The 12,251-nt window shown below is 46.5% G+C and overlaps 1 protein-coding gene across 5 annotated transcripts in view; it reads left to right on the top strand.

Moving 5' to 3' along the window:
• Positions 1–5,325, top strand: part of LOC132772495 (protein sidekick-1-like) — a 1,018,253-nt gene extending 1,012,928 nt beyond the window's left edge. For all 5 annotated transcript variants that reach the window (XM_067461407.1, XM_067461410.1, XM_067461408.1 and 2 more), the window contains one exon: positions 3,867–5,325. In XM_067461407.1, coding sequence (XP_067317508.1) covers positions 3,867–4,139 — 273 coding nt within the window. In that variant the 3' untranslated portion in view covers positions 4,140–5,325. The remainder of the gene's footprint in view (positions 1–3,866) is intronic.
• The last annotated feature ends 6,926 nt before the right edge of the window (positions 5,326–12,251 follow it).

The following is a 12,251-nucleotide window of genomic DNA, read 5'->3' as shown; positions in this document are numbered from 1 at the left end:
AATTTCTCATCCCGCCGCCTGCCCAATCGGATGCCGGGCTGCTGCTTGTTGCCGTGGCAACTGGCCTGCCGTTGCGGGGAAAAGAGGACCGCCGCACGCACGGCGGAGAAGAAAACAGCCCTGCAGCATTTCCATTTAGTCAATAGTTTGCATCATTAAAAATAATGTGGCCACTCTAAAACATAATCCAGTTGTAGGAGCAATTTGTATAATCACGGGGGACTGTGGGAGGAATAAACTTCAAGGGTTCCTGGGTGAACGGAGCCGAGATTGCAGTTCCCGGAATCTGTTTTGTTCCAGACGGTACATTGGGCAATTGCTAACCCACCCAGTGCTATATACTTAAATGCTGATGTGCCTCCGGAAAGAAAGCTGGAGGTCTAGCCATGCGAAACCCGTGACTAGAACCTCCCGCTTTTGGTCTTTGTGCCTCTCGTTTGCTTCTTGGACCTCTTGCTGAACCCAGCACACCAAACCCACTCTCTTGGCATCCATCTGCCTTACTGTTTCTGGCTCCAACTTGCAAACACAGTGTGGACTGACATGGTTCTCTTTGCAATTCATCCCAAACTTCAACCGCAAGGCCGAACAGAGCATAGGGTTACAGCCTGTGTTGGATGGGGTTACACTCCCCCTGAAGACGCAGGTTCGCAGCTTGGGAGTGATCCTGGACTCATCGCTGAGCCTGGAACCCCAGGTTTCGGCGGTGACCAGGGGAGCATTTGCACAATTAAAACTCGTGCGCCAGCTGTGCCCGTACCTTGGGAAGTCTGACTTGGCCACGGTGGTCCACGCTCTGGTTACATCCCGTCTAGACTACTGCAACGCTCTCTACGTGGGGTTGCCCTTGAAGACTGCTCGGAAACTTCAAATGGTCCAGCGCTCGGCAGCCAGGTTGCTAACAGGAGTGGCACTCAGGGAGCATACCACTCCTCTGTTGTACCAGCTCCACTGGCTGCCAATCTGTTACCGGGCACAATTCAAAGTACTGGTGTTAGCCTATAAAGCCCTAAACGGTTCCGGCCCTACTTACCTCCCCGAACGCATCTCCACCTATGAACCGACTAGGACATTAAGATCGTCTGGGGAGGCCCTGCTCTTCATCCCGCCTGCATCACAGGCGCGCTTGGCGGGGACGAGGGACAGAGCCTTCTCGGTGGTGGCCCCTTGGCTGTGGAATGCCCTACCTGCAGACATCAGACAGGCCCCTTCGTTGTTGGCGTTCCGGAGGAAGGTGACGACCTGGTTCTTCGAACAAGCGTTTGGCTAAACAGTGCAATTGAATATAGGAATACGGTGCAATCGAACATGGGAACATGAAACAAAGGATTATGAGAATGGATTCTGATTTGTTGTTGAGGCGTTATGATAATGATTGTTTATTGATATTGATTGTTATGTATAATGTGTTTTAATTGCCTATGATACTGTCTTGTGATAATTTGTACTATGTAAACCGCTTTGAGTCGCCTAAGGGCTGAGAAAAGCGGTATAGAAATAAAGTAAATAAATCAATAAACCTTTGAAGCACCAGGGAATCCAGAAAAATGACCAGTTATTGGGTGGCACATTTAGGAGCCATTGTGCTGGGGTTGCCAAAGTAAAAACACTCTATGGTTGTGCGGATAATAGAATTTCAGCATCTGCTTCACAATGAGCTGGAATTCTGTCTTTTACACAACCATTAAAGGTTCCATTTTTCACTCTAGCAATTCCATATGCTACCTGTGTTGCAGACTGCGTAGACACATCTGAAAAATAAAGGCTGCTGACAAAAGGAGAAACCATAATGCTTGAAGATGGGGAAACCTAGGCACCTTCAAATTGCTATTATCGCTACCCTGTCATCATGATCCCATTGCAATTTGCAATTTGCAGGTGCATTAGACCACTACCACCCAAAATCAGCCAGTTGTAATAGCTTCTGTTAAATCTTGGGATTATTGCCTGACTTTTTATCTGTTTCATAATCAAACGTAGCTGAAATCGATACCACACTAATGACTTACGGAGTGTTCCCAGCATCCTTATTTTTGCAGATATTGTGACCAAAAGCCCTACATAACTATGATGATGGAGTTCCATTGGCATAAGTATTAGACATAACTATGACAGTGGAGTTTTATTGGCAGAGCTACTTCTGACCACATCTGGAATATTGTGTCCAATTCTGGGCACCACAATTCAAGAGAGATATTGACAAGCTGGAATGTGTCCAGAGGAGGGCGACTAAAATGATCAAGGGTCTGGAGAACAAGCCCTATGAGGAGCGGCTTAGGGAACTGGGCATGTTTAGCCTGAAGAAGAGAAGGCTGAGAGGAGATATGATAGCCATGTATAAATATGTGAGAGGAAGCCACAGGGAGGAGGAGGGAGCAAGCTTGTTTTCTGCTTCCTTGGAGACTAGGACGCAATGGAACAATGGCTTCAAACTACAAGAGAGGAGATTCCATCTGAACATTAGGAAGAACTTCCTGACTGTGAGAGCCATTCAGCAGTGGAACTCTCTGCCCCGGAGTGTGGTGGAGGCTCCTTCTTTGGAAGCTTTTAAGCAGAGGCTGGATGGCCATTTGTCAGGGGTGATTTGAATGCAATATTCCTGCTTCTTGGCAGAATGGGGTTGGACTGGATGGCCCATGAGGTCTCTTCCAACTCTTTGATTCTATGATTCTATGATTCTATGATTCTGATGATACTATCCCATTCTCCAGAAACTTAGCTTTTTGATCTTCAAAGTGCCCTGGCCAAAACATTCCCAAGGTATTGCAGACCCAAGGTATTGTAGAACAGTGGTTACACCATGAAGCTGTATTTCTGGCATTGGAGAGGGATTGGCTGGTGAATGCTCGGAGAGCACTTTGGTTTTCTTGATGTTCAATGAGAGGCCGAGCTTCTCGTATGCTTCTGTGAAGATGTTTAGAGTGGCTTGTAGGCCTTCTTCTGAATGAGCACAGACTACATTATCATTGACATATTGGCGTTCTATAACAGATGTTGTTGTGACCTTGGGTTTGGCTTTCAGGTTACATAGCTTGCATCTGTCCAATAGATGATTTCTGCTTCTTTCCCTCTTTTTAAAAGAGTGATGATGGTGGCATCTGTGAAGTCTGCTGGGAATGTCTCGGTCACCCACACTTTTTCAATGAACTGGTGAAGTTGTTGTCCACCTTCTTCAAATATTTCAGCAGGGATCCCATCAGGTCCGCTGGCTTTGTTATTATTTATTTATTTATTTATTTATTTATTTATTTGGCTAATGGTCACCCACACTTTTTCAATGAACTGGTGAAGTTGTTGTCCACCTTCTTCAAATATTTCAGCAGGGATCCCATCAGGTCCGCTGGCTTTGTTATTATTTATTTATTTATTTATTTGGCTAATGGTCATCCACACTTTTTCAATGAACTGGTGAAGTTGTTGTCCATCCTCTTCAAAGATTTCAGCAGGGATCCCATCAGATCCACTGGCTTTGTTATTTTTTGTTGTTGTTGTTGTTAGCTGATGGCATTGCTAACTTCTTCCAAACTAGGCAGTGCTTTAGCTGACTCTAAAGAATGCATGGGCAAACTTCAGCCCTACAGGGGTTTTGGACTTCAACTCCCACAATTCCTAACAGCCTCATCTTAATTGGCGGAGGGGGAAAATGAAAGGGCCCGAGCTTTTTAGGAAGTGTGGGAATTGAAGTCCAAAACACTTGGAGGGCTGATGTTTGCCCATGCATGGACTAATTGAACCTTTCATGTGAGGGAGTTCCACAGTATAAGAGCAGCTACTGAGAAGGCTACTGAGGAATAGACTAGTGGGTGAAAATCTATTGTGTAGTTGTTGTTTTTGTAACAAATCTGCCTTTTTCTCTCAAACTATAGGCGACTGATTCCGACTACGAAGATGAGCTGCCAAAGCACTCTTTTGTCAACCATTATATGAGTGACCCCAGCTACTACAACTCCTGGAAACGGCAGCAAAAGGGCACCAAGCACCCGACGCCCTACAGATACGAGGAATGTGTCACAAGTGAGGCGGAACCTTACTTCCAGACTGTCATCACAACACAGAGCTCAGGGGGGGTGTACACCCCAACAGGACAGCCTGCTCCAGGCTCACGGACTCCAGTGACAGGCTTCTCCTCCTTCGTCTGACACCGGGGAAGAGGACGGGCGACGACGGACGGCACGAGAGCTCAGCGGCCTGCCAAACCTGGAGGACCCGCCATCCAACCAGAGGACTGTGTGTGTGATAGGTGCAGTGAACTGTGGGTCCATTTCTCTTTATCAGGGTAGGATGGATGTAAATGTGAATGTTTCTTTTTTCTTTTTCAAGACAATCAACACTTTCAAGATCCAGAGCTGACCTTGCTTAGATTTCTTTTGTTCGAAGAAGAAGAAAAGAAGCCCACAGAAGATGACCACAAACTGATAATTTTAACCACTTTGGAATATAATTTAAAGGGATTTTTTAAGAAAATTTAAAAAAAATTGCTTTTGTAATGCTGCTTTGTAAAGCAGCTTGACACGGGTCGGGTAATTTTTGCCCCCCGCTTTTCCTCAAGCCAAGGAGATGAATTCCATTCTTGTGGATCAAGTCGTTGTGATGTAACTGAAGGTGAATCCATACTTTCTCCCCAACACGCTCCTTGTTTTCCCCCTACCAAGCATCTTAATTAGGAAACACAGAACAGAGAAAGAGGTTTTTCGGAACGTGCCATTCTCTCTCCTCGCTGCGTCTGCCTGCGAAGCACCAACCGAATCCCTTTGTCTCGATATCATGTCTCTCCCGGTGCCTCCGAGGTTCGCTCTGGGTGGTTTTTGATCAACTGTCTCTTCCCTTCATTTCTATTCTGTTCCAACAGAACTTGTTACGCTCCTCAAAATATTCCCCATCCCTAGGGTTTTGCTGTTAGGTAACTCAGTGTGAAAGCAGCACTGGATGATGAAACACCGGAGGGAAAAATGCTGGCGAGGTTTCAGTTTTGCTCTTGTCGTGGGTCTGATTCCTCCTTTGTAGACTGCATGTGCCAATGTCCATTTTGAATCTCAAAGAAAGGAAAACCCAGCCAAAAGAGGCTCCTTGGAATGAACGTAGTGTTTATGATTTGATAAGGAGAACACAAGTAGTCGAACGCCACTCTTGTCATTTTCAACGGTGTCCTTCCATGTCAAGGAAACCAAGCCCACTTCTCCTTATCCGCTTCCCCGGTGGGATGCTGTTCTGCAGCTCTGTTTAAAAAAACAACCTACATGTTAACACCAGATTTGTTTGATTTTTTTTAAAAGATGTATATTTTTAATGATTTTTTTTTAAAATACAAAGACACGTCATACTCGACCGGGTGATCTTTTTTTTTTGGTATCCATGGGTGCCTTTTCATGATTGCTCAAATGTGCATGTGTGCATGTGATGGAAGCAGGCTTACATCTCTGAATGAAGCTCATGCAGGGTTGTTGTAGGTTTTTTCAGGCTATATGGCCATGGTCTAGAGCAGGGGTCCTCAAACTTTTTAAACCGGGGGCCAGTTCACTATCCCCCAGACCGTTGGAGGGCTATAGTTGTTTTTTTTTTTAAAATCAATTAAAAAATTCCTCTGCACATTGCACATCTTGACAGATTAGAGAGATGATGGGCCAAAACTAACAAAATGAAGTTCAACAGTGACAAATGCAAGATACTCCACTTTGGCAGGAAAAACGAAATGCAAAGATACAGAATGGGGAACATTGCCTGGCTCGAGAGCAGTACGTGTGAAAAAGATCTTGGAGTCCTCGTGGACAACAAGATAAACATGAGCCAACAATGTGATGCGGCGGCAAAAAAAGCCAATGGGATTTTGGCCTGCATCAAGAGGAGCATAGTGTCTAGATCTAGGGAAGTAATGATATCCCTCTATTCTGTTTTGGTTAGACCACATCTGGAATATTGTGTCCAGTTCTGGGCACCACAATTCAAGAGAGATGTTGACTCTAAGCTGGAATGTGTCCAGAGGAGAGCGACTAAAATGATCAAGGGTCTGGAGAACAAGCCCTATGAGGAGCGGCTTAAGGAGCTGGGCATGTTTAGCCTGAAGAAGAGAAGGCTGAGAGGAGATATGATAGCCATGTATCAATATGTGAGAGGAAGCCACAGGGAGGAGGGAGCAAGCTTGTTTTCTGCTTCCCTGGAGACTAGGACGCGGAACAATGGCTTCAAACTACAAGAGATGAGATTCCATCTGAACATGAGGAAGAACTTCCTGACTGTGAGAGCCGTTCAGCAGTGGAACTCTCTGCCCCGGAGTGTGGTGGAAGCTCCTTCTTTGGAAGCTTTTAAACAGAGGCTGGATGGCCATCTGTCAGGGGTGATTTGAATGCAATATTCCTGCTTCTTGGCAGGGGGTTGGACTGGATGGCCCATGAGGTCTCTTCCAACTCTTTGATTCTATGATTCTAGGGGTCCTCAACCTGGAGGGGTCACGAGGGAATGTCAGAGGGTTCACTAAAGACCACCAGAAAACACAGTATTTTCTGTTGGTCATGGGGGTTCTATGTGGGAAGTTTGGGCCAGTTCTGTCATTGGTGGGGTTCAGAATGCTCTTTGATTGTAGGTGAACTACAAATCCCAGCAACTACAATTCCCAAAATGTCAAGGACTATTTCCCCCAAACTCCTCCAGTGTTCACATTTGGGCATGTTGAATATTCGTGCCAAGTTTGGTCCAGATCCAACATTGTTTGAGTCCACCGTGCTCTCTGGATGTAGGCAAACTCCAACTCCCAAACTCAAGGTCAATGCCCACCAAACCCTTCCAATATTTTCTGTTTGCCATGGTAGTTCTGTGTGCCAAGTTTGGTTCAATTCCATTGTTGGTAGAGTTCAGAATGCTCTTTCATTGTAGGAGAACTACAAATCCCAGCAACCAGAACACCCAAATGACAAAATCAACACACACACACCCCAACCCCACCAGTATTCAAATTTGGGCGTATCAGGTATTTGTGCCAAATTTGGTCTAGTGAATGAAAATACATCCTGCGTATCAGATATTTACATTACGATTGATAACAGTAGCACAATGACAGTTATGAAGTGACAATGAAAATAACATTATGATTGGGGGTCACCACAACATGAGGAATTGTATTAAGGGGTCGCAGCATGAGGAAGGTTGAGAACCCCTGGTCTAGAGCAAGGGTCCTCAAGGGTCATGTGGAGCAGCGTGAGCCTGCCAAGGAAGGAGCAGCCCCGCGCGGCCCACTTGCGCATAAAGCACCTCGCGAGGTGCTTTACGTGCGAGTCGGCCGCGTGGAGCAGCTGCACTTGGCTGGCTCACGCTGCCCATCGAGCCTGACAGATGTCTCACCTGCATCTATGGCACACATCCTCAGAGGTTTGTTCTGAAATGAAGCCAGTGGAGTGTATATATACCAGTGGAATAATGTCCAGGGTGGGTAAAAGAACCCTGTCTGTTTGAAGCAAGTCTGAATGTTGCAGTCAGTAATCTTGATTAGCATTGAATAGCCTTGTAGCTGCAAAGGGTACCTGCATAGAAGTAGCCTGGCTGTTGTTGCCCAGGGACATCCTTGTATGGCAGGCATCCTCAGAGGTTGTGAGACCTCACAACCTCTGAGGATGCTTGCCATAGATGCAGGTGAAACGTCTTGAGAGAATGCCTCTAGGACATGGTCATATTGCCCGAAAAGCCTACAACAACCCAGATTTAAAGTGGTCTTTCTCTGTCCATGTGGATAAACTTAAGCAGTTCATGAAGCAAGAGCACACTGCAAACTCTCTCTCTCTCTACCTCTCTCTTCAAACTGTCTCTCTCTAAGTACCTGCACAGCTCAAGACTGAACAAAAATGTAACCGTATCCAAAAGTCCCAGGCTTAGCCACCTCCCTGGGCATAGCCCAACCAACCAGTTTCATGCAGCTTATTTTACAGTTGGCACATACACATTCATTGATTCCTTGTATGCTTCAACAAAAGATGCTGGAACATGGCCATACAGCCCGAAAAACTCACAACAACCTAGTGATTCCGGCCATGCAAGCCTTCATAGAATTATAGAACCATAAGTTGGAAGAGACCTCATGGGTCATGCAGTCCAACCACATTCTGCCAAGAAGCAGGAAAATTGCATTCAAAGCACCCCCAGCAGATAGCCATCCAACCTCTGTTTTAAAGCTTCCAAAGAAGGAGCCTCCACATTCTTGGGCAGAGAGTTCCACTGCTGAACGGCTCTCACATTCAGGAAGCTCTTCCTAATGTTCAGATGGAATCTCCTTTCTTGTAGTTTGAAGCCATTGTTTCGTGTCCTAGTCTCCAGAGAAGCAGAAAACAAGCTTGCTCCCTCCTCCCTATAACTTCCTCTCACGTATACGTACACATGGCTATCATATCTCCTCTTAGCCTTCTCTTCTTCAGGCTAAACATGACCAGCTCCTCAAGCAGCTCTTCATAGGGCTTGTTCTCCAGACCCTTGATCATTTTAGTCGCCCTCCTCTGGATACATTCCAGCTTGTCAATATCTCTCTTCAACTGTGGTGCCCAGAATTGGACACAATATTCCAGGTGTGGTCTAACCAAGGCGGGATAGAGAGGTAGCATTACGTATTTATACATGGCTATCATGTCTCCTCTCAGCCTTCTCTTCTTCAGGCTAAATATGCCCAGTTCTTTAAGCCACTCCTCATAGGGCTTGTTCGACAACACAAGGCTCTATGTGTAGTCCTGGGTTCCATAGTAGAAGACATAGTAGGGTTCCATGTGTCCAGAGGAGGGCAACTAAAATGATCAAGGGTCTGGAGAACAAGCCCTATGAGGAGCGGCTTAAGGAGCTGGGCATGTTTAGCCTGAAGAAGAGAAGGCTGAGAGGAGATATGATAGCCATGTATAAGTATGTGAGAGGAAGCCACAGGGAGGAGGGAGCAAGCTTGTTTTCTGCTTCCCTGGAGACTAGGACGCAATGGAACAATGGCTTCAAACTACAAGAGAGGAGATTCCATCTGAACATGAGGAAGAACTTCCTGACTGTGAGAGCCGTTCAGCAGTGGAACTCTCTGCCCTGGAGTGTGGTGGAGGCTCCTTCTTTGGAAGCTTTTAAACAGAAGCTGGATGGCCATCTGTCAGGGGTAATTTGAATGCAATATCCCTGCTTCTTGGCAGAATGGGGTTGGACTGGATGGCCCATGAGATCTCTTCCAACTCTTTGATTCTATGATTCTATACAAGCAGACTCAGGGAAATGCAAAGTGCTTTGGAGGACAAAGTGCTATGGGATTCATTATTCCGGGAAGGCACACTGGAACAGCCACGTCTTCAAGCTCCTCCTGAAGACTGCCAGGGTTGGGGCCTATCTGATGTCTTTAGGGAGTGAGTTCCAGAGTTGAGGAGCCACCACCGAAAAGGCCTTCTCCCTCGTCACCACCAAACGCGCCTGCGATGCTGGTGGGATCGAGAGCAGGGCCTCTCCAGAAGATCAAAGGGATTGTATGGGTTCGTATACAGAGATGCGCTCCTCAGAGGGCTTGTTCAACAACACAAGGCCCTTTACGTTTAGTCCTGGGTTCCATACTAGAAGACACACTGTTGATTCCTGCTGCAAATACCAAGTTTAATAGAAAACATGTTATAGCCATCTTGGGGAAAAATGGCTCTTGTAATGAAGTTTGTAATGAAGCCTAGAGAAGACAATGATGCTGGGGAAAGTGGAAGGCAAAAGGAAGAGGGGCCGACCAAGGGCAAGATGGATGGATGGCATCCTTGAAGTGACTGGATTGACCTTGAAGGAGCTGGGGGTGGTGACGGCCGACAGGGAGCTCTGGCGTGGACTGGTCCATGAGGTCACGAAGAGTCGGAGACGACTGAACGAATGAACAACAACAATGAAGTTTGGTGTGTGGTATTACTGCTGCCCTTTGACTCCCAGCCTTTGCCTGGGGACGTCTTCCCTGGATCTGTCAGTACATCCTTGGGTCTCTGAGCCTCCATCAATCCCCACAACAGAAGACTAGAATGTGTCGCTGTGCTGTTTTTCCTTTTCAGTGTCTTCTACTGTGAAGCCGGTGGGACCTGTGGGTCATTCCCATGGGTGTCCATTCAGGAGCTGGGCTGCTTCGCGGCTGTTCCTCCCCTTGCCCTGAGATTAATCTGTGTCAAGCAAAAACCTATGCTTGCTAAGCACTTGAATGGCAGATCAAGTGTCCCTTTCTCTGCAGATACACCGATTGGAAAGTCAACAGATTAATCTCCTCTTCAGTAACGTCGGAAGCATCCTGGAGAAAAGTCCTGATGCAGTCCCTCATAGCACAGCAGAACAAAGGGGTGTTTTGTTTGACCTGCTCTCCACTGAAGCAAACAAAACCGCACAAGATGGTAATGTCGGTGGGAAAATAACAATCTTGAGTTTGGTGCTGTGTTCACATTGCTGGATTACAAAACGGTTGAGTTTCACCTCATGAGGACTGTGCACAAAAAGTAAAACAATGAGTGATTCAGAAACGCCAAATTCAGAAATAACTTTCTCTTGATATGTTGAACACTTCCATCTCTAAATGCAGGGTTAGTTGCCCTAGGTCACATTTAAAATCAGATCATAGAATCAAAGAGTTGGAAGAGACCTCATGGGCCATCCAGTCCAACCCCATTCTGCAAAGAAGCAGGAAAATTGCATTCAAATCACCCCTGACAGATGGCCATGCAGCCTCTGTTTAAAAGCTTCCAAAGAAGGAGCCTCCACCACACTCCGGGGCAGAGAGTTCCACTGCTGAACGGCTCTCACAGTCAGGAAGTTCTTCCTCATGTTCAGATGGAATCTCCTCTCTTGTAGTTTGAAGCCATTGTTCCATTGCGTCCTAGTCTCCAAGGAAGCAGAAAACAAGCTTGCTCCCTCCTCCCTGTGGCTTCCTCTCACATATTTATACATGGCTATCATATCTCCTCTCAGCCTTCTCTTCTTCAGGCTAAACATGCCCAGCTCCTTAAGCCGCTCCTCATAGGGCTTGTTCTCCAGACCTTTTATCATTTTAGTCACCCTCCTCTGGACACATTCCAGCTTGTCAATATCTCTCTTGAATTGTGGTGCCCAGAATTGGACACAATATTCCAGCTGTGGTCTAACCAAAGCAGAATAGAGGGGTAGCATGGCTTCCCTAGATCGAGACACTAGGCTCCTCTCGATGCAGGCCAAAATCCCATTGGCTTTTTTTGCCGCCACATCACATTGTTGGCTCATGTTTAACTTGTTGTTCACGAGGACTCCAAGATCTTTTTCACACGTACTGCTCTCGAGCCAGGCCTCATTGTCCCCCATTCTGTATCTTTGCATTTCGTTTTTCCTGCCAAAGTGGAGTATCTTGCATTTGTCCCTGTTGAACTTCATTTTGTTAGTTTTGGCCCATCATCTCTCTAATCTGTCAAGATCGTTTTGAATCCTGCTCCTGTCCTCTGGAGTCTTGGCTCTCCCTCCCAATTTGGTACGTTGAATGCTTCCATCTCTCAATGCAAGGTGAGTTGCCCTAGGTCACATTTAAAATCAGATAGCCGGCTATTCCCAAATGTGGTTTTCACAACACTTTCTACTGTCTCATCCTAGGGTTTGTTTATTTATTTATTGTTCAAACTTATATGCCGCCACTCCGCTAGGGCTCGGAGCAGCTTACAAGAACAGACTAAAATGTAAAACAATTAAAAAAAACAGCAATATCAAAGATCAAAAGCCTGTCGAAACAAATATGTCTTACAAGCCCTGCAGAACGCTGATAAGTCCCGCAAGGCACAGACTTCAGGTGGCAGAGTATTCCAGAGTGATGGTGCCACTGCTGTAAAGGCTCTGCGTCTGGTTGCTGTTAGATGCCAGGTCTTGACACTGGGAATTTCCAGTAGATCTTGGTCCTCAGAACGGAGGGATCTCTGGGGTTGGGAAGGGGTGAGGCGGTCCCTCAGGTACATCGGCCCCAGACCATGCAAAGCCTTAAAGGTGAGTACCATCACTTTGAAAGTGATCCGGTGCTCAATTGGTAACCAATGCAGCTGCAGTCAGATTGGTGTTATGTGGCATCTCATTGGAGCTCTCGCAAGAAGCCAAGCAGCTGCATTTTGTTCCAACTTGAGCTTCCGGATCATCAACAGAGGAAGGCCAATGTAGAGGGTGTTACAGTAGTCCAGTCTTGAGATGACCATGGCTTGGATCACCGTAGCTAGGTCGTCCCTGGACAGGGAGGGGGCCAGCCATCTAGCCTGCCGTGAAAGAAGGCGGTTCTGCTCACGGCGGAGACCTGG

Source organism: Anolis sagrei, chromosome Y, assembly GCF_037176765.1.
Source record: "Anolis sagrei isolate rAnoSag1 chromosome Y, rAnoSag1.mat, whole genome shotgun sequence".
Classification (NCBI taxonomy): domain Eukaryota; kingdom Metazoa; phylum Chordata; class Lepidosauria; order Squamata; family Dactyloidae; genus Anolis; species Anolis sagrei.
This window is presented reverse-complemented; position numbering and strand designations above follow the sequence as displayed.